General features: G+C 35.5%; 1 protein-coding gene across 6 annotated transcripts in view; it reads left to right on the top strand.

Moving 5' to 3' along the window:
• The window catches only part of LOC121416770, a 63,201-nt gene continuing 40,333 nt past the window's right edge, over positions 1-22,868 (top strand). For 2 of the 6 annotated variants that reach the window (XM_041610236.1, XM_041610239.1), the window contains exons 1-4: positions 1-144; positions 4,245-4,322; positions 15,496-15,551; positions 17,540-17,826. In XM_041610236.1, coding sequence (XP_041466170.1) covers positions 15,520-15,551; positions 17,540-17,826 — 319 coding nt within the window. In that variant the 5' untranslated portion in view covers positions 1-144; positions 4,245-4,322; positions 15,496-15,519. Of the gene's footprint in view, positions 145-4,244; positions 4,323-14,311; positions 14,399-15,495; positions 15,552-17,539; positions 17,827-22,868 lie in introns of those variants that run through there. The other 4 variants (XM_041610237.1, XM_041610240.1, XM_041610238.1 and 1 more) reach the window with 4 other exon arrangements.

Raw genomic sequence — 22,868 nt, 5'->3', positions numbered from 1 at the left:
AGTGATATGTTACGCGGGAAGGAAACCCGTTTAGTCAGTAGAGATCGATTGTTTTGAAGTCATTGGTCAAGCTACTCAGTGAGGAGAGCGATCATTCAGAGAGTTCTGTAGGATCCAGATAATTTTTGTCACAATCCTGTGGAGGTATGTTGATTGATATGTGCTATTTTATAAGAGAAGAATATCTATGTTTGGGAATATATTATCTCTAAATCATGAACTAAAATTAGAGCATTGAATCGTATTTTGCTGTATTTTTCTGTCATGCATACTACGTGGCATGTTACGTAACAATCGATGTGTGTATATGTGTAACGGGTACCTATCGATTCAAGATGGTAGCACTCTTTCCTTTTTGTCTTGGAATTGCTAAATTAGAAGAATATATTTATGTAGATGTTTTTCTTTAACACTCGATGAATTATTTACCTGGTGTATATAAATAGACGAAAAGTAGAATTTATCAATGTGAGTAATCCGTAAAGAGCATGATCGGTTAAGGGTTCGCATTGAGGTGAAAATTTTTTTTTAAAGTACTTTTATCAAATTTGCTTTTAAGATAATCTTTGATATCTCAGGTTTCAAAAAACTAAGTTTCATGAAGATTGATGATTCCGAAAGTACCGGAATAGTCCATTTTATTCATGGGGGTGCTGCTACCTCTCATCACGGACGGACATTTCTACTCAAATTAAATTCACTCTAGTTTTATTGTTTTTAAAGTTACTCTAATTTGGTTTGGATGTTCTTGCACTCTGAACATTACTCTATTATCAGACATAATATAGTAGAAAAAAAATATTGGGAAGTAATTTTTTTTGGTAGGTGTTAACATTTCCATTTTGAAATTTCCGTCCGTGATGGAAAAAAAGATGAAAAGTTTTTTTATTCTTTATCAGAATAGAAATAAAAAATAAAAAGGTGTAGAGGTATCTCTCTAAACACTGTACATCATTTTATTTGAACATAGCTGAAATCCATACATTTTATCCATATCATAAACTCAATCAAAAATGATCACGGACGGACATTAATTTCATCACGGACGGACAAAGTTAATTCACTCAAATTCATTTCACTCTAGTTTTATTGTTTTCAAAGTTACTCCAATTTTTTTTAATGGTCTTGCACTCTGAACATTTATCTATCATCAAACATAAATTAGCAGGAAAGAAATATGGGAAATAAACTTGTAGATGTTAACATTTCCGTCCGTCCGTGATGAAATTAATGTCCGTCCGTGATCATTTTTATTAGGATAATGTCTATGGATTCAGCTTTTTATTCTTTATCAGAATAAAAACAGAAATAAAAGTGTGTAGAAGTATTTCACTGGACACTGTACATCATTTTATTTGAACATAGCTAAAATCCATACATTTTATGCATATAATAAATCAATCAAAAATGATCACGGATGGACATTAATTTCATCACGGACGGACGAGTGAAATACTTGTGGAAAGATTCATATATGCAAATGAGAAACTTTGCTGAGTAGATTATGAATTTAATTTTAGCTTCTAACTGCAGTGAAAAATGGCTCTGAGAATTATTCAGAACTCAAATGGAATAAACCTACAACTCTTCACAATTTTTTGTGATATCTTTGTTTGGCCGTTATTGGGGCTATATTGTTGTCAGAATTTTTTTTTAAACATTATTGGAATGCAGATAGAGTTGAAAAGCTACATGTATGGTAGTGGATCGTATTACCGAACACTTTTCATGAATTTGATCATATCAAACACATTATTCCAATAAAATTCACTAAACTTTCACCATAAATACACAAATACCTACAAAATATAAACATGCAGAAATTTTGCCGAAATTGTTTTTCATTTTTACGACATCAGCTTCCAATCGGACCCCTCTTCGCAAGTGAAATATTTTGGTCACTTGAAAAGGTATCGTATTACCGAACGTGTGTTTTCTATGGGAAAAGTTGGGAAAACAACAAAGTCACTGATGAGCTATTATGACCATATTTTATTGTTTTGAGGATATAAAGACTTCGAAATTGTGTTTTTGATAATTTTTCATCATTTTTCTATTTAAGTTCCCTTGGAAGGAAGTTGCAAAGGTTTGAGCGTATTTGATTATTTTCTGACGCATATGATGTGCGCGTTCGGTAATACAAGGCCGGTCGGTAATACAATCACTCACTATACATGTATGTGCCAAAAAAGCGGGAAACAAAGTATGGCAAGAACAAGTCCAAAGCTGTAGATTTCACCAATTCAAGCTTGCAGAAAGTGATGGAGAAGAAGTAGAATGCAATGCATAATCTGATAAGTAGAAAAATCAATTTTTCCATACTGTGCAAACCTATGGCTTCACAATGCTTCTAAGAGAACATGACATCACAGTCTTGAGGTTTGTGAAAATTACATGAATACCTTTTTTCGAAGTCCATTTTGGAGCTAATTTTAAGCAAATCGCTTATCTGGTAAACTGTGAAAATGCATAAAGCTTGCACTGCAGTGTTTAGAAGTTTTAATAAGCTTTGGATTGGAATATCAAGTTCAATTTTGGATTCGGTCAGGGCCTAAATACATGAGGGCTGTTGATGTTATGGGGTGTCTCCGCTTTGATATGTGCAAAAGATGGATTTAAAGAGAGCCCCTGACAAGTGTTGATCCAACAAACAAGCATAAGGATCAGCAACCTGTTGATCTTTTCAATTTAGTTTTTGGACCTTAAAAAAAAACATCTTTGCTCTTGGAAAAAATACTTGAATCAACATGATCATTAATCAACTACATGTAGCTGTGGATTTTGAACCTACTAGTATTCTACAATTTAAAAAGACAATATTCTTTACATTCGATTTTGACAAGAACTGTGTTTAGAGCAATCGTATGTCTAGATTATACTGTGCGTCTAGCACCCAGGGGGGCCACTTACATTGACGAGTGGATACCATGCGCGACCAAAAAACACGTAAAAAGGATGTCTTTTTCACGATAGGGCACGTTACGTACGTAACGTGATAAGGGTGTCAAAAACACAAAAATAATGAAAACAGGGTATCTATTTCACTAGGAAATTACGTGTTTAGGGTCGAATTTGCGGGGATGATGAAACAAAATTAAAATGTTTTATAAAGGATGTCCTTTTTGCCCCAACACTTCGTGTTTAGAGTCCGATTTGCGCGAGGTGCAGAAGGTGGGATCGTACTAAACCAAACTACTGTAAAGCCGACGACCGAAGGACCCGGAACAATAAAACATTCCTGTACTTGTTTAGGGGTTAATTTCAGGGAATATTTGCCAAGAGTATCGTTTTGTTTCCAATACTTGTTAAGGGTAGGGTTTCACACGCCAATACTTGTTAAGGGGTGCATTTTCAGAATATGGAAATTACGTGATTAGGGTGCTTTTCGAGACCCCATGGTCGCGCATGGTATCCACTCGTGAATGGAAGTGGCCCCCCCGGGGTCTAGCATAGAAATCAAGTTGCTACATCTTAAATCAAGTTGCAGCAACTTGATTGAAGTTGTAGCAACTTGATTGTGCCACTAATACTGTTTAATATTATTAAAATATGTACAAATCATCAATACAATAGCATTTGTTTACCCAAAAAAGTATTAAGAACTTCTTACAGAGTTCTTCCATTGTATTTTGATAGTGTCCGTCCGAGATGTCCGTCCGTGATGGAAAATATTTGCAATTCTCTCAGAAGTTTGATATTGGTTAAGAATTCAATATGCTGAACATAGAAGCTAACATACCCAAGTGTTAGTTGCATTAACAATTATTGGTCCATGTAAAGCTGTTTAGATAGAAACAATAAAAATGTACAAAAATTCTAAAAACCACATTTCTATCATGTCCGTCCGTGATATGGCACATTTAGTGGATACCTATGTTTGTAGGTAACCATGGCAACAAACTTTTTTCATCATTCAGCATACTTTGTCCTACCCTTCACTATAAAACACAAAGGAACCTTGTTCATCTTATTCCTAATTTGTTACAAGCCTTCAAAACTTTCAAAATCTATCAAATGTCCGTCCGTGATGAACCGATCATGCTCTGATCCGGTAAATTGGCAAATGGTAGCCTCAAGGTCAGCCAAGGTCAAATCGTTTTGTACAAATGGTTCCGATTAATTATCGATTTAACTTAGTACTTTTGCCAGTTCGGTTATATACTTTAAAATTTAAATTGATACGTGATCAATCTATACTATACAATCATATATATTTAGGATTGGTGTATCGTTTATTTATTTAGGAGTTCGAATGGAACTATGTTCATTTGTTGGTGGAACTAGCTGGATTGTGAGGAAAGATTTCTGGGTATTGTACGAAGGTACGAAAAGTTATGAATTTTCCTTCAAATTTAATGACTGTGTTGTTCGTAGCGATATCTTATATTTGTATAAAAGTGATTGGTGATCGATTTGTATTTTTCCTTCGAGCATTGAAGGGTTAATGATATTTTCTTTCTTAGAGCAAGATGTTTGAATTAATAAGTCTATTTTTTGTCAATATGATGTACATGACACTTAGAGATTGAATGTAATTGAATGTAAAAATGTCTGTCAATACACTGAATTTCCCTGTAAGATGTATAGAAATCTAAAGGATATTATGATATAGTTGAGTACCTACTCATGCAAATGTATGTTATTATTGGGGACATCCCGATAGACCGCGGGTCCGATAGACCGCGGGTCCGATAGACCGCGGGTCCGATAGACCGCGGGTCCGTTAGACCGCGGGTCCGATAGACCGCGGGTCCGATAGTCCGCAGTGCGTGTAAAATTATGATCAGATATATCAAATGTCATCGAAAGGTCCAAAGGTCAAATGACGCGAGACCATGGGGTTCTATCAGGTGCGGATCCATGGGGGGTGGCAAGGGGGAACTGCCTCACCCATCCCCCCCGCTCAAAAAAAAGAGGGGAGAGGGGAATAGGAGAGAATAAAAAGAGAGAGGAAGACGGGAAAATAAGATAATAGAAAAGAGAGTAAGAGGGGAAAGGAAAGACAAAGAAAAAGGGAGAAGAACAGGGGAAAGAAGAGAAAAAAAGAGAGGAGGGAAAAGGAAGAGAAGAAAAGAAAGCTAGGAGAAAGGAAAAGGAGGAAAAAGAAGAAGAAAAAAAAAGAGGAAGGAAGAGAAGAATATTTAAATGGAGAGGAAGATGGGAAGAAATATAAGAAAGAAGAGAGATAGAGGAAGAGGGGAAAAGAAGAGAATAAAAAGAGAGGGAGGGAGAGAAGAAAAAAATTAAAAGAGAAAAAAGGGGAAAGGAAAGAAAAAGAAAGAGGGATAAGTAATGGGGGAAAGAGAAAAAAAGAGGAAGAGGGAAAAGAAAGAAAAAAAAAGAAAGGAAAAGAAGAAGAAAAAATAGGAAGAGAATAACATTAAAAAGAGAGAAAGATGGGAAGAAAGATAAGAAAAGGAGAGATGGAAATGAATGTCGAATGTCCCATTTGGGGATTTGAAATCTCATCTTTTTAGGTTGGAATATCAAAAATTTTCAGTTAATCGTTAAAATATGTATCGTCTTGATGACTAACTTATCGACCAGTCCATAATATTTAACATTTCTGCTGGCGCTTCGCGCTCACGGTAATTATCTAGTTACATACGCGTCCTGTTCAGGTTCTCAAACATTGCCCAGAATGTTAAATTTTCAGAACAATATACATGAAATTTAATTTTTGAGATTATGAGATTATAACACATTTATGTTGCTTATAATAGGAAATGACTGTTTGGACATGGGAGTTTGACCCCCCCCCCCACAAAAAAGAGAGAATCAAGGCTAAGAAAAAATAGAGAGAAAGGAAAGGGATTAGGATGAAATATACTACTATTTTCCAAATATTATGTCAAAATCTATCACAACCTTGTATTTTTGTAATAAAAGTGTCAACACATTTGCTTGCTCGCTTCACTCACTGCCAACTTCTTATTAATTTTATGCGATACGCCATATCGAGCCCCCTCGAAATTGTTGGCTCATTACGGCACTTGGACAAATCAACTTTGAGCTTCCGGTCGGAGAAAATATGGGTGAAAAAATGGCCCCTCCCCCTATTGCTGGAAGCTGGGTCCGCCCCTGACTAAGGCTTTCAGGATAAAATGCAGGAAAATTCTAAAAAAAAATCAGATCGCGCTTCGCGTTCTCATTATTTATTTAGGCCTTGTGAGATACCTCAATGTGTTTTTCAAGAATAAAATCTCAGATTTTCTTTAACGTCTTCCCCCCCATTTCATTTATTTCTTATCTTGGTGCCCTCGCCCCCCCCCCCCCGGCTGCACCCATGCTGAATAAATACGCCACTGATGAGGATAACTAGTGGAGATTGCATATTTCCTAGAGGTTATCATTGATAATATTGAAGGGTATACTAAACAACAGTACAGAAACTACAGCTCCCGTTCACAATATTCTAGTAGGGCCTACTCTGGTGAGAAGTTAAACCAAATTGAACCCCCCCCAATCACTCGTGCTTCGCGCTCCCATTGATATTACATCATGGGCGGAAATCCCAGGGGGACGTGTCCCACCTACTCAAAATAGTAGGGGGACACAATATCAAATGTCCCCCTACAATTTTGGTCTTTGATAATCATAGAAATACATCATTCTAAATTGAAATAAAACATGTATTTTATGACGAGATGACCTTACTTTGGCGATGATAACTTTTTTTCCCCCGCCCCTTGTCCCCATAGAAGGATCCAGGGGGCCGAGCTCCCTCCCCCCCCTTGGCGGAGCAAAAAAAAAGAAAAAAAAGGAAAGAAAGAAGGAAAAAGGGAAAAAGAGAAGAGAAAAGGAAGAGAAGGACGACGAAGGCATAAAATAAGATGAGGGGAAGACTTGGAAAATAAAAAGAATCTTTCGTGCAACTATATAAAACATTCGCTCGCGCTTCACGCTCACATTGCCTATTAAGTGATTTACATATCTTGTTCAATATGGAGTTCGAATATCAAGTTGGAAGTCAATATACAACACATATTTCACCTCGGAAATCGAACTTTCATTATTTTGTGTAATTTACAATTGGTTTTAAAAAGTGCTCTGTAAAAATGTAAATTTTATGGTTTGAATGTTAACATTTGCTGCTTGCGCTACGCGCTCGCAAATTTTGATTTATCAGGTACCTATATTTTCGTGTAATCCATAAAGTTCTCAAAATATCCCTTTTCTGGTCTGATTGTTAAGGCGCATCAGCTAGAGCGCTGCACGCTCGCATTTTTATTGGCGAGTTATATAAATGTTTCAATATTGTTTATACAACAAACTACTTAAAATCCCCTTTTCATGACAGTTTATCAAAAATTATAGCTCATCATTATCATTGGCTTATTGAGTGAAAGATTTAGAGGGGTAAGATATGGCCCATCATGCCAAAGTTATTTTTTAAAAATTGTGAACCAGTAAAAAAAAAATTTTATTACACAAACTCATTTTTTATAGATTATGACATCGTACTAAAACTCTTCTCTCTTTTTTTTCTCTTTCATTTTTTTTGTATTTTATCTTCTTTTTTTGAGGGGGGGGGGGGTGCTCTTACCCCCAAGATCATGATCCCCCACCACCTGTATTCCACTGTTCATTACCAACACCATCTACTATCGTCATAAACATCATCAACACCACTAGCTAACATCACCACCACCATCATCGACATCGTTACCATCACTATCATCACCACCTTCCATCTCATAACAATCACCAGTCCATAATTATCTTCATCACATCATCATTATCCTCATCACCACAACATCTTGATCATCATCATGATTATTTCATCTGTGATTTCATACACAGATACTAGTACAATTATGTCACATTATTCATCTCTTACCCTGCCTAAGATGGACTTTACATATTCTCACCCAAAAATGACATTTCAATGATTGTTAGTAAAAATCAATGATTAGGATTTATATCTCCCTTATCAAATCAGCGCGTGTTGAAAATGCCTTGAAAAGGGAACCAGATAATAATGTATTTCGTAACTATTAATGAGAATTAATGAAAAGTAAAATGTCAAAATTCAAACTCGCAGCTAAAGAAGTCATATTTGCGTTTGACAAAAGGAATATTTCAAGCTAAAGCTGTTTGTTGGAATTCTTGTAGAGTAGTGGCACGAATATTCATCCTTGGATAAAGACATGCAAGATTCATTTTCTAAATGTGTTGGAAACGGCATTACCATGGGAATAACAAAAGACGGTATTAATTTCCTTCAGTTCAGTGGTATCCCTTTTCTGCACTTTTATTCCTTTGCATTATTTTTCCTTTTTTTCATTTCTTTATTTGTGCCCCCTGAATGTCCCCCCTAGATACGACCCTGACTGACCTGGGTACAATACTAGTTTTATCTACTTGATGGTAGCTCCCAAAAAACTATCAACTTTTGACATGGCTGCCGAATAAAAAATATATCACTTGGGGGGGGGACCTACATATGGAAGTCAATAAAGCCAACTTTCAAATGACACCAAAATGTGTTGAGCGAGCACTTCCCACTTAAACAAAGGGTAATGAAAATTAGGCTGAGCAGGAAATAGCCTTCCAATTTCAGTCAGTTTTTGAAAGGCAAATCCGTTAGAACCTGCAAAGTTAAGGGTGTTGTGATAAATTAATGATCAATCGTGGCCAGTTTTGGTTGTTAAAGCAAATTTCATAAATTATTAAATTGAACTTTAATTCATGAGTGAAGTTCAACACACATTGCATTTTTTTGGGCAACATTTTAACTTTATTATGTGGATCTCAGCAATGTGTTCATGGGAGTCGGGAGAATAGGGGGTGAGATGGAACTTAAGTGGGAAAAGTAGGTTGATTGAATAAGGTTAAACAGAACATTTAGCCCCCCCCCCCCACCACCCTCTCACTCGCCCTCCCCTTCTGTTGAGAGACTGACTGCTATTACATGTATGTATGAAGTCCAGAGCAGAATTTTCGGAATTTAATGATAAGTTCCAAAACTTGGGGCATCAACTTTTACCTTTTAATCTTTTGTCAAAAATTTATCAATAAATAAACTCAATCAATGCGAAATATGCTTGATCAAACATTCATTTTTTCAATAAATTATTTAATAAATCATCATCGGCATAATCAGTCGATTTCTGGTAATCATTTGGCACCCCTAGTTCAAACACCACCCCCCCCCTTAGTTCAAACTTCAATTTTGCACTCCTACATGGATAGAACATGGCAGGGGATAAGGTTTTAATATCAATGACACCCTTGAAAATGTTATGAGGGAATGTGGTGACTGGGGAGAAAATCTTTGAAGAATTTGAATAGTAAAAACTTAATTGATTCTAGAGCACTTGATGACATGAAAGGAATAGTACATTAATACATAATATGGCCCACATATATAGCGATTATTTTTCTTTGGGGTTGAAAAATCTTGGTAGGGCTTGAGCAATTTTTTTTGGGGGGAGAGGTGGCTTTAATCCCCCCCAAAAAAAAACGTGCCTGAAGAAGAGAAAAAAGGAGGGAAAGAACAGAAAAAGTGGAAAGACAGAGCTAATGAAACAGTGGAATGGGGGAGAAAGGAAAAAGAAGGGGAAAATGAAGCAGAAAAAAGCAAGAGAAAGGAGAAGAGAGTGACGGTCCTACTTTAGGCCTTTTCAGATAAACTAATCGTGTTTTTGAGAATGAAATTATGATTTTCTTAAACTTTGGTCTGCAGGACTATCCCCACAACATATTTATCTTGGTGCCCCCTACAAAAGTTCAAGACCCCCAGTGCACCCAAAGCTAAACAAACCCAACTACTTCATGCACTGATGAGATCGAGTCAATGGATTGCATCATTTCCAAGAGGTTCTCAATAATATTCCTGAGATGATGAAAAGACTGTTGGTGGCGATGGTGATGATGGTCATGATGATAATGATGTTTATGATGATGATAATGATGAACATTGGTGATGACGGTGACGATGGTGGTGATGATGATATTGGTGATCATGATGATGCTGATGATGATTATGATGGTTATTATACTGGTGATACGATGACAATAATGATGATGTTGTGATGATGATGGTGGTGATGGTGGCGATGATGGTGATATGATGATGAAGATTATGGTGATAATGATGGCGATGATGATAGTGGTGATGGCGATGATTATGATGATGGATGAGAATGATGTTGGTGTGATGATGATGGTGGTGATGGCAATAGGTGGTTTCAGACCGCCTCAAAGTTCGCCAGTTCCAGGTATTCTCTGATCGGGAAATTTATCCCGATCAGAAAATACCAGGTATTTTGGTAATGTGAAAGCAAACTACGCGTAATATCCCCGAAAGAAAATACCCGCTAAATAGTAGGTACTTGGCGAAATTACGAGAACTTTCGTGGGGATTTTTCCAAGGTCGCAGGTATTTTGGCGATGTGAAAGCAAATTACGGGAACTTTTATCCCAGCGTGTCGTTGGGCGCGGCGGCGTGGGTGGCTGCTGGGCTAGTGATTTTGAATCTCCCGCCTTGCCTGCTTATCAGACCACACTGCGCATGCTCGTAACTTCGGGAACTTATCCCGAAGGATGTGTTTCGGGGCGGTGTGAATGCAGGAATAATTAACGGGTATTTTTTAGCCTTAAAAAGTTCTCGTAATTTAACAGGGATTCTTGTGATCGAGGCGGTTTGAAACCACCTAATGATTGTGATATTGATGGTGGCGATGATAGAGACAATGATGTTGGTGATGATGTTGAATGACAATGTGATGATGGTGATTAAGATCATGATGGCGATGATAGCGATAGTGATTATGGTGATGATGATAATATAGCGATAACGATTGTGATGATGATGATGATAATTAAGATAATGGTGATGATAATGAAGGCGATGATGATTATAGTGATTATGGTGGTGATGATGATGATGGCGGTGTGATGGCAATGATTGTGACGATCGTGATGGTGGCGATGATAGAGATGATGTTGGTGGTGAACTGGTGATGATGTTCCATTCCTCTTCTACATCCCCTCATCTCCATCGCCTCCTCATCTCTGCTCCTCTCAGCTTCATCTCTCTCTCTCATCATCATCCCCTCCATCCTTTCCATCATAATTTCAATCCCTCCTCTCATCATCTATTCCTCTCATCTCCATCCTTCCTTTCATTTCCATCCTTCCTTTAATCTCCAACCCACTTTTCATAACCATCCTTTTCATATCATCTCCATCCCTCCAATTTCAACTTCATCTCTCCCAAATGTCCATCTAATCACCACAGCACTTTAAGGTCAAATGTTCAGCAGAAAAAAATACATGGGAGTAATAGAACCCAATATTCACAATACTTTTTAGTAGACTCTTTATTTTCTATGTAACAATGTGATAAACTTGATCACAACTAAAATTACTAAGTAACACATAATTTTCTGTTATATCTTACAAACAGTATAGCATAACAAAATATGGTTTTGTTATGCTGTTGAAAAAAAAACATACATAAAGAAAATCAAATAGTGCACCATTCCTGGTATATTTGTTTACTATTTACATATTCACAAATTCATGTGTGCCCAGTCATACTTTTGCCTCTTAGTATAAAAAGCAATTGCCAATCCAACTTCAGACAAATAATTCCTGCTATACTTCCTTAAAGCCTGCTATATTTGTATACTATTACTAGTACATATTCACATATTCATGTGTGCCCATACTATATTTGTTGATTTGTAACTCAAATTGAGAACAATATCCTCTGCTTTGGGTGCAAATGTATATAGACAATCTTAAAACTACGATAGTAACCATGCAAAATTAACATATAATTATTAATTGCCCCTTTTGATTTAAGAATATACTTTTCAAAATTTATTGCATATTGATTACCATGACAACTAACGTAACCCTAACTTACAGAGGGCTCTTTCAAGGTTATTCCACCCCATGAAAATGCTAACTTGAATACATAAAGAAAAATCAAACTAGCATAGTGCTAAAAATTTCATCAAAATCGGATTTAAAATAAGAAAGTTTTGACATTTTAAATTTTCGCTTATTTTTCACAAAACAGGGATATGCACAAATAGGTGAGTAAGTCGATGATGCCCATCACTCACTATTTCTTTTTTTATTGTTTGAATGATAAATATTTCATTTTTTCAAATAGATTTGATTTGACAATAAGGACTAACTTGACTGAACCATATTAGCATTAAACAATGATAATTCCACATGTTCAGGGCGGAATTAATCGTTGTATCACTTGACAATGAGGAGAAAAATAGAATATTTCATATAATAAAATACAAAAGAAATAGTGAGTGGATAACGTCATATAGTCTCCTCATTTGCATACCAGCCAGGATTTGCAGATAACTGTTTTGTGAAATTAAGCGAAACTTCTAAATGTCAAAACTTTCTAATTTTACATCCGACTTTGATGAAATTTTCAGTGTTATGCTTGTTGGATTTCTCTCTTTTTATTCAAATCAACTTTTTGTTAGAGTGGACTTGTCCTTTCAGCACTTCCTTACAATTTTGTTTTAAATAAAAACAAGCTAAGTACGGTTTGCAATCCATGTTGTCTCAACTAAGTCAAACAGCTGGAAAGATGAAGGGGTATGAAATAAATTATTGACAAAATTATTGTAAATTTCAAATATTTGAAGATCTGCAGTCTGCACCACTTGATAATAAAACAAATTCGACCATTTTCAATCTTCACCTTGTCTTGAACAATTTAGAAGCAAATAAAATTTTGATATATCAAAGTTAAGTTAATTTCCTGAACACACTAGAACCATATCTGGTATCTTCTTGAAGATTTACATAACATAAAGGATCCACATAAATTTCGCATTACCATACACAAAAATTAATTTGAAATGTTACAACTTCTATGAAACCTATAAGTAAAATAAGTAAATTTTTTGTTCAATTCAAACAATGTATTCAAGACAAAAAAGTAAATTCATTATTCAATTCAATTGTCCTTTCTTTCTTTCAAAAATTTGAAAATACTAAAAAAAAATAAATTTTACTTTGATATGCCTGGATGAAGTACACAAAAATTGATTTATTGTATCTATAAGGCTGTATTTACCTCATCGATCAGGGGACTGCCGCTCTGATGCCCAAGACATTGGAAATCGGTAATATTTCTGCTCGTGACTGAAAGAAATGGAAAGGCCGTCGCTTGTCGAGTATGAAACCTCTTCTCATCCCTGGTACAGCGCAAGTGCTTCCTCCAGAAGACCCACAGTTACCAATGGAAGTTGCATTAAAAAAGCTGCGACAGTAATCGATAACGAAAAGCAAGTCTTTAGATTTTGATAAAAAGTTAAGTTTTTTCAATTTCAGCAGAATACATTTCATTTTTAAGGTAATATAGGAGCGCCTTGAGCACCTAACAAGGTGAATATGTGCGCAATATAAATATCCTATATTATTATTATTTAATAAACTATTCAATTTTGATAATTATAAATACCCAATCTATTGTCAGCTGTTTACCCCCCCTGCTCTTCAAAACTTAGAAAACAATAAAAAATTGTGATAGTTATTTAAGAACAAAAATAAACAATGACACTTTCCTACAAAAAATGAAAAACTTCATAACTAGTTACATGTACATACCGGTATGCCGGCTACCGAGACATTTTCAAATCTATTTCCTTTTATTTAGTGACATAAAAAAAAAAACCTGTTTAATAAGTGGAAGAGGCGTACAAATACAAAAATAGCACACTCTCGCCACTGGAAAATGGGCAATATGTCAAGAGACGGAAAATTAACTAAAATAAATAAGATCGACCTCGCATAGCTAGTTGAGCTGACTGCCTCATTCAGTCACAATCACAGCACAGCCAGTCGCCCAGCTGGCCGGTGAGGTGAAGCACCGTATCGGTGTCCTTTCCAGGTGTCCTTTCCCACTATCTAAAAAGTTTGCATTAAGTATCAGTTTTGTGAAATGCAATAACTTTAATAAGTATAGGAAATGTGAAAATGGAATATGAAAATACAAAATAGCACACACTTACCATTAAAATATGTAAAGTGACGGAAAAATCAACTCATTTGCTAGTTGTAAGTTGAATGAACACAGCTTGCCGGCGGTATCGGATTTTTCTCGTTTTATTTTCTTTCAAAATAGCTCAAAATGCACTGAAATGTCAATTTTACTGTCGAGAATGTATTGAAGAAACATGGATTATGCGGGATAATACTTTTGAAGTAAAGTTTGAAATTTTATTTAATGAAATATTGAAGAAGAATTCAAGTGGTCGAGTTGTCCGATTCAGAGCCAACCCTGGACAACTCAACCGGGACGAGTTGTCCAGGGCAGCGGGTCGGCTGTCCGGTGGTCGGGCTGTCGCGGAACCACCCTGTTTTTTTAACTAGCACACACAATTGATGTCAGCACTTGTCTTGACAGGTGAGTGAATGAACTTTCATAGATTTCTTGTGATGAGAAATCTTTGAAAACTGAGAGCCCCTGTAAACTTGGACGATCCCAATTTTCTGATCAGCGCCTGTACTACCGGTCTCAGCTAATAACTGGTAACTTTCTGAAGTTACCAGTAGGGCTGTAAACTGAATCGCCAGCGTGCAGCTTTCATGTGGGTCAGAGTGCTGCTCTGAAACTTTCTACAGATATTTTGTTCTTTAGATTCCAAGCTCTTGTTCTTAGAAATATTTTTTTCTAATTTTCTAATAACATGTAGGCAATAGTGTGTTGTTGCTGGCTTACTACATGTATGAAGAAATTTTAAGTTAAAAGTTCATTAGTTTTAGTGACGAATCCAGATCAAAACATTTGAATTGCTTTTATATTTTTTTCATATCAACAATGTTTGTAAAACTGTTGAAAGAAATATTGGTGTCATCAAGAAACTCAAAAAGGTGCTTCCAGCACAGGCGCTATCCATGTGGAATTGTGCATTAATTTTACCGTATCTTAATTATCAGATTCTTGCATGGGGAAATGCCTCTCAAACGAGACTCAACAAAGTATATCTACTTCCGAAAAAAGTACTAAGGAATATGTAATGTGCCCCTTAGATATATGGATTTTGTTTCGTCCGAAACGTATCCTTAAAGTCATTGATTTCGACCATTTACAGTTATTCCAATTCATTTATCAGCTAGATAGAAATAGTGTACCTAATGTCCTACAAAATAAGTTTACGAGAAATAATACATGTACCTTGCATTCATATAATACCAGACAGTCAAATGACTATCACTTAGTAATTTCGAGCAAAACTATATTTTTCACAGGACCCAAATTCTGGAATTCTCTGAACAGAATTAATAAAAAAGGGAACTACCTTGAATCGATTTAAATTACTCATCAAAAAATTCTTCTTAATTCTTAATGATTTAAGGAAATATCTACAGTAGTGTTGATTATTTTTAAGTTAGTATGTAATTTGTGTTAGCAAAAATGTGTCTGTAGGTCTACTGCTCAGTCTTGTGTAATATACATAACAGCACAAGTATTTTAATACACTCTCCTCTTATTTCTTCCAGAATTTGTGTTGGTAGACCTATTGAATGAGAATGGAAATGGAAAAGAAAGATAGAAGGTAAGGATGAGTTGAGGTAAAAAGAACGCAGAGAGCTAGAGCGTAAGAAAAAGGCACATCACCATATTCTTACACTATAATGTAATATTATAATAATACACATTAATTCCAAACTGCATGGATCCAGATTTAACTTACCAGATCGACAGTGGTCAGGGACCGACCAAACTCTGGACCTACTTTCAAACCAAAACCCAAAAAGATTCAAATTGAAGAGAAAGAAAAAAATGAAAACTCCTATTCTCCTAATGAATACCAAAATGAATCCCAAGCCCTGAACAATTTTCACTAGAGACAATGTCATGGAACCTTATGAACATCAAGGTCTACATGTGGGACTAGCATTGTTTGTAAATGCTATATTCTGAGAAAGGAAAGTACAGTTTTTGTCTCACCTGCGAAGCAGAGTGAGACTATAGGCGCCGCTTTTCCGACGGCGGCGGCGTCAACATCAAATCTTAACCTGAGGTTAAGTTTTTGAAATGACATCATAACTTAGAAAGTATATGGACCTAGTTCATGAAACTTGGCCATAAGGTTAATCAAGTATTACTGAACATCCTACTAGAGTTTCATGTCACATGACCAAGGTCAAAGGTCATTTAGGGTCAATGAACTTAGACCATGTTGGAGGAATCAACATTGAAATCTTAACCTGAGGTTAAGTTTTTGAAATGTCATCATAACTTAGAAAATATATGGACCTAGTTCATGAAACTTGGACATAAGGTTAATCAAGTATCACTGAATATCCTGCATGAGTTTCACGTCACATGACCAAGGTCAAAGGTCATTTAGGGTCAATGAACTTTGGCCAAATTGGGGATATCTGTTGAATTCCCATCATAACTTTGAAAGTTTATGGATCTGATTCATGAAACTTGGACATGATAGTAATCAAGCATCACTGAATATTTTGTGCAAGTTTCAGGTCTCATGATTAAGGTCAAAGGTCATTTAGGGTCAATGAACTTTGGCCAAATCGGGGTATCTGTTGAATTACCATCATAACTTTGAAAGTTTATTAGTCTAGTTCATTAAACTTGGACATATGAGTAATCAAATATCACTGAACATCCTGTGCGCATTTCAGGTCACATGACCAAGGTCAAAGGTCAATGAACTTTGGCCGAAGTGGGTGTATCAGTTGAATTACCATCAAAACTTTGAAAGTTTATGGATCTGATTCATGAAACTTGTACATAAGAGTAATCAAGTATCACTGAACATCCTGTTCGAGTTTCAGGTCACATGATCAAGGTCATGTAAGGTCAATGAACTTTGGCCATGTTGGGGTTTTTTGTTGAATAACCATCATCTCTCTGTAAGTTTATTGGTCTAGTTCATAAAAAGTGGACATAAGAGTAACCATGTATCACTGAACATCTTGTGCGAGTTAGAGTAGTATTCAAAGTCAGCACTGCTGCTATATTGAACCGCGTGATGCAGGTGAGACGGCCAGAGGCATTCCACTTGTATTATCATAGTCTTAGAAAAAAAAATATTTTTCTTACTTGGAGCATCATGGCCCAGTGGATTAGTCTCCAGACTTTGAAACAGAGGGTCGTGGGTTCAAATCCCAGTCATGGTGTAATTTCCTTCAGCACTTGACCCAGGTGAGGTAAATGGATATGTAGGAATTAATTCCTCAAAAAGCTGTGTGCACCTGAATAGGTAGCCTAGCTTAGACAGGTAATAATAATAGCAGTGCCCACTGGGAGAACAGTTTTATTTTTCGGAACTTAAGTGGCTACCATGGGTAAATATACCGTTATTATTATGTTGTAGTGAACGCCAGTAATTGTTTTTATTGTTGACTATATTTACATGAATGTATTGCTCTGGTGACAAACATGGGGTGTGGATTTAATGGGCTGTTTTTTGTCTTGAGCATCGACTAGAGGTGAAGGCAAAACTAGAAAGAGATACAAATGGCGTCTGCGTGTTGTCTGTCTGTCATTCGTATCTTGCAATATATTTTTATTCAGTTCCGTCACCGAAGAAGAATTTTTGAGATTGGCCCAGCTCATCCCACCGAGGTACTATTCAGATTTAGGGATACATTTGGGAATCTCATCTGCTGAACTTGATCATATCATTGTCCAACATTCATCGGATTACAAGGATGCATTGATGACAATGTTCACACGGTGGAGAGATGAACAACATCCAGATGAAGATATCAGAGCTCTTCTTGCAGAAGGATTAGAAAAGAGTGACTTAGGGGGATTGTCCAAAGAACTTCTAGCTGGGAATCTAATCCAGAAAACAACAGGTAAGATAATGATAATATCCAATAGACAACATGATACATTGGTAAATTTTGTTCTAAATGAAAACTATGTACCTGTCAGGGATTAGTATGAGAATGAGTTGGCTTACACATGTGAATAAAATGCCTTTTTGAGTATATTAATTTAAAACTATTTCCAGTACTATTACCAGTAAAATTATGCTGTAGGATTTATAATGTTCAAGTCCTCCACAAAAACAGTTGACTTGAATGTACAGAAGATATTCAAACATGCGAAATGTTGAGAATTAGAGACCTCCTAGCCCCCCCCCCCTTGAGATCTACGATCTTATCTGAAACATGCGCTAACTGACCGAGCTACATTACGCTGCCTCCCTAATGATCTTTGTAGTTGTGCTAATTTTTAACTAAAAATTTATTAACCCTATCATATGGGGTTTGGGGCGTGACCTCATAGGCTCCCCTTTGAGATCTCGGCTGCTGACTGAAAATTGACACGCAGGTTGTCTTGGACATAATCTACAAAATTGTATAGTATTTTAATTGATATGCGAAATCATACTTTTCCCTCCAACTCCCTAAATAAAGCTCCAAATTTTCTAATTTCGGGTATAAAATATCTTTGTTGTATTTTTAGCAAGTGTTTGAAAAAAATTGTGATATCAGATCAATTTCTCAGGTATTATATTGTTTTTGCAGTTCCTTATGTTTTTCTTTGTTTTTTTACCTTTTGCTTTGCATTGTTTTTTCAATGAAATTTGTTGGGACTCTTCTGAGATCACAAACAGCATAAAGTAAATACATTTAAACAGGCAAAATTAAAAATAATGATACATTTACGATTTTTGGTTGAAAACACAATCTCCATTGACTTGGTACACAAAATCATGTCTTTGAGCAATTTTAGGTCTGACATGTAGGGGAAGGCGGGGTAAGTTGTGACACTTTTTGCATGTTAGAATTGATATGACTAGTAATATTGTAGAAATAAGTACCTTGCCTTTAAATCTGATTCTTGGGAAATCTTTTTCACCAAAATATAACTTTCTACCCCCACAATGAAAGTCATCGTGACCTTCGAAAAAAACGATGTCAAATAGCTCAACTTGCCCCGTTTGTGGGGTAAGTTGTGCCACCGTCTGGGGTAAGTTGAGCCACAAAAACTATGTACAAAATGTATGCAGGAAGAACCAGGATGTCAATTTTTTATTTAAAGTCTTTTCACTTGCAAATATTCTATAAAATACTGACATCTTCGAAAAGTAAAAGAACTGTCATGTGAATTTGCTCATTTCTGCCTGCATATCAATGGCTTTTTACATTTTTAAAATTTTTTTAAGATACATCACCATAAGAATTACCAATCCTCAACTTGCCCCATGTTGATTTGGCTTAAATTACCCCAGTCCAAACTTATTGCGATATTTTCTCATCCACACATTCATCATGTAAAAGACTATGATAAGAATGAGAATCCATACCTGGAATAACAATATTGTTGTTATTTCTATATATATTTAAAGACGTGTATGGGTAAAAAGCACTAATCTATTTTACACCCTATTTTACTTTTTTGGCTGAAATTTGTATTTTTCCCTCTGAAAAATAGTCAGGGGCCTTAGGCCTTAAATTTGAAGTTTTGGGGACAGAGTTTACAAAAGCACCAAACTTTCCCTATGTCACTATTAGGTCAATAGCTTCATTTTTTCCCACAGAACATGGTGTTGAAAATTGCATCTTCATGCAAAAATATGCTAATTTATGCAAATTAGCAGTATTTTATGCATGAAACCATATGCCATTGGGAATTAATTAAAAAATTTTTTTTTAAAAAGATACCAAACTTTAGGAAAGTCTCTATCAGGTCAATAGCTTTAATTTTTCCCACAGGACATGGCATTAAAAATTGCATCTTCATGCAAAAACATGCTAATTTATGTAAATTAGCAGTAATTTATGCATGAAGCCATATGAAAATGGGAATTAATAAAAGTTAATAAAAAAGATACCAAACTTTAGGAAAGTCTCTATCAGGTCAATAGCTTTAATTTTTCCCACAGAACATGGTGCTGAAAATTGAAACTTTATGCAAAAATATGCTAATTTATGTAAATTAGCAGTAATTTATGGGGCAATTCCACGATAACACTGTGACATTTTGGAACACCTATTTACTCATTAAATGTGGAATACCAACAAACTATCTTTTGAAAAAAATTGGATTATGTAACTATGACTCTAATCACAAGTAACCTACAACAACAACAAAAATCTTTAACTTCATGCTAATTAATGAATTATGCATAATTAATTACAACTGTAACACCGTGACTCAAAATGGACATGCATTTTCTCGTACTTGATTCATTTAATAAACTCTGTGAAGTAACTGAACATTTTAAAAAGAGATTATGTTGTTGAGATGCAGTAGAGACTTGACAGTAATAACCAAGTAGTTTATAGAAAAATAATCAATAAACATGACAATGATGATACATATTATAAACAAATGCACTGTAACACCGTGACTTCTGAACTGCATGTACAAAATGTAGGTAGAATTTTCACATCATTCTTCCTTGACCTATAGTAATCTAAAAGGTATCATTGAGCAATCTTTTATCAATAAAATTTATGTCATACATCAGAGTACATGTAATTAATGAGGATGAAAAATCTAGTTAAAAATTTCACTAACAAAAACAACAAAAAATAAAACTATATACACTGTAACACTGTGACGGTTCTTGTAGGCCCCCATGTTTCATTCATAAGATACGGGAAAAGTTTTACTCAAAAAAGTTATGAACTCTTTCTAATGCAGAAAAACTTTAATGTAAATATGCAGATTAATTGAAATACAATTTCACAAGAAGACAAAGAAAAAAAGCTTAATAGAAACACTCAGCAAACTGATATATACTTTTAATTGCAACTTTATGGTAATTATGCATGTACATGTACGTATACAAAGATAAGTTGAGCCCATAACAATTACAGGAAGAAAAATTAACACACAGCATCTACAGACTTGCATGTAGATATTCGCTCAATTTCCAAGATGTTATAGAAATTTGTAAGATTTCTTGAAGTCCTTTTTAGTTTGCTTCCTGGATTGGCATTGCAAAGTGGTACCGCTCTCTGTTATCCATAACAGGTGCTGGAAACTTTCTCACTATTTGTTTTTCTTCAACCCAACCATACTTGTCAGTGACATCCTTTGCAACAAAAAAGAGTACCCCTTTCATCACTCTTATGATAGTGTATGACATAAAATTCACCGTCTTGAATATCAATCAATTGTGCCACATATTTGAGTGATTTCTGCCGAGCACCTTCATACTGCACCAAAATGCAGTCTCCGATCTTAATTGCATCCTCAGATGGTGGTGCATCAGTCATTCTTGTTGTTGATGTATAACCTGGGGGGGGGCCACTTCCATTTACGAGTAGATACCATGCGCGACCATGGGGTCTCGAAAAGCACCCTAAACACGTAATTTCCATGTTCTGAAAATGCACCCCTTAACAAGTATTGGCGTATGAAACCCTACCCTTAACAAGTATAGGAAAACAAATCGATACTCTTGGCAAATATTCCTGAAATGAACCCCTAAACAAGTAGAGGAATGTTTTATTGTTACGGGTCCTTCGGTCGTCGGCTTTACCTTATTTGGTTTAGTACGACCCCACCTTTTACACCTCGCGCAAAACGGACTCTAAACACGAAGTGTTGGGGCAAAAAGGACATTCTTTATAAAACATGTTAATTTTGATTTATCATCCCCGCAAATTTGACCCTTAACACGTTTTCCTAGCGAAATAGATACCCTTTTTTCATAATTTTTGTGTTTTTGACACCCTTATCACGTTACGTACGTAACGTGCCCTATCGTGAAAAGGACATCCTTTTTACGTGTTTTTTGGGTCGCGCATGGTATCCACTCGTCAATGTAAGTGCCCCCCCCCCCCCCCCCGAATCCAAACCTGCAATAAAAGCATGGGTTTCATCTTCTTGTGGTTTTCTCCATGGTCTCTTTGTTTATACCTTTCCTGGAAACAGCCAAGCCTCCATCCCAACTGACAGAAATCAGCTGGTCACTTCAACAAACATCATTTGGCAGGAACCTACTATGCTTTCTGTGCAATAGCAATGTAGGTCACGGTGTTACAGTTATTGTAACACCGTGACATGATTTAAGTAACTTTTAATTAATTAACAAACTGACTAATTAACTTGTAAGTACTTCTATATGATAGTTATATGTGAGAATGATTTGGGCACTAAAAGATTTTTATATTGTTTGTGTAGTTTTCATAAATTTAAAAAACATCAGTTTTTACTGTAACACCGTGACATTATTTATCATGAGAGTTTAAATGTTCACTGAAGTATAACGCAAAGAAAATTTTGAACTTTGGTGAACCTGTTATGAAATTCAGCCCTAAAACTCAGAAAAACACATTTAGATTTTTATGAATCTTTCAATGGAACACTTGCTACACATATTTAATTTTAATGCATTTTTCACACATTTAAACAAAAATTAATTATGCTAATTTAATTTGCATATTTGGCATCTTAAGGACCAAATTTTTTGCTATTATGGACAGAATTGAAAAATTCAGTCTTTTAGCTTTAATATGATACCAAACTTGTTCAAGTTTGACCATTTCTAAAATTTGATGGTCATGTCCACTTTATCATGGAATTGCCCTATGCATGAAGCCATATGCCAATAGGAATTGATTAATAAAAGTAAATAAAGAGATACCAAACCAAAGAAAGTCTCTTTAAGGTCAATAGCTTTAACTTTCCTTATCAAACACAATATTGAAATCACGTTTTTATGCAAAAATATGTTAATTTATGTAAATTAGAAGTTGATTTATGCATGAATAGTAAAAATTAGTAAAAACGAATAAACAGAAACCAAACTTAAAGAAAATCTCTATCAGATCCATAGCTTTAATTTTCCCTATCAAATGTGCTATTGAAAACCCTGTCTTCATGCAAAATATGCTAATTTTTGTAAATTAGCAAATTATTTTATGTGTATAAA

The sequence above is a fragment of the Lytechinus variegatus genome, chromosome 6 (assembly GCF_018143015.1).
Source record: "Lytechinus variegatus isolate NC3 chromosome 6, Lvar_3.0, whole genome shotgun sequence".
In the NCBI taxonomy this organism is placed as follows: Eukaryota; Metazoa; Echinodermata; class Echinoidea; order Temnopleuroida; family Toxopneustidae; genus Lytechinus; species Lytechinus variegatus.
This window is presented reverse-complemented; position numbering and strand designations above follow the sequence as displayed.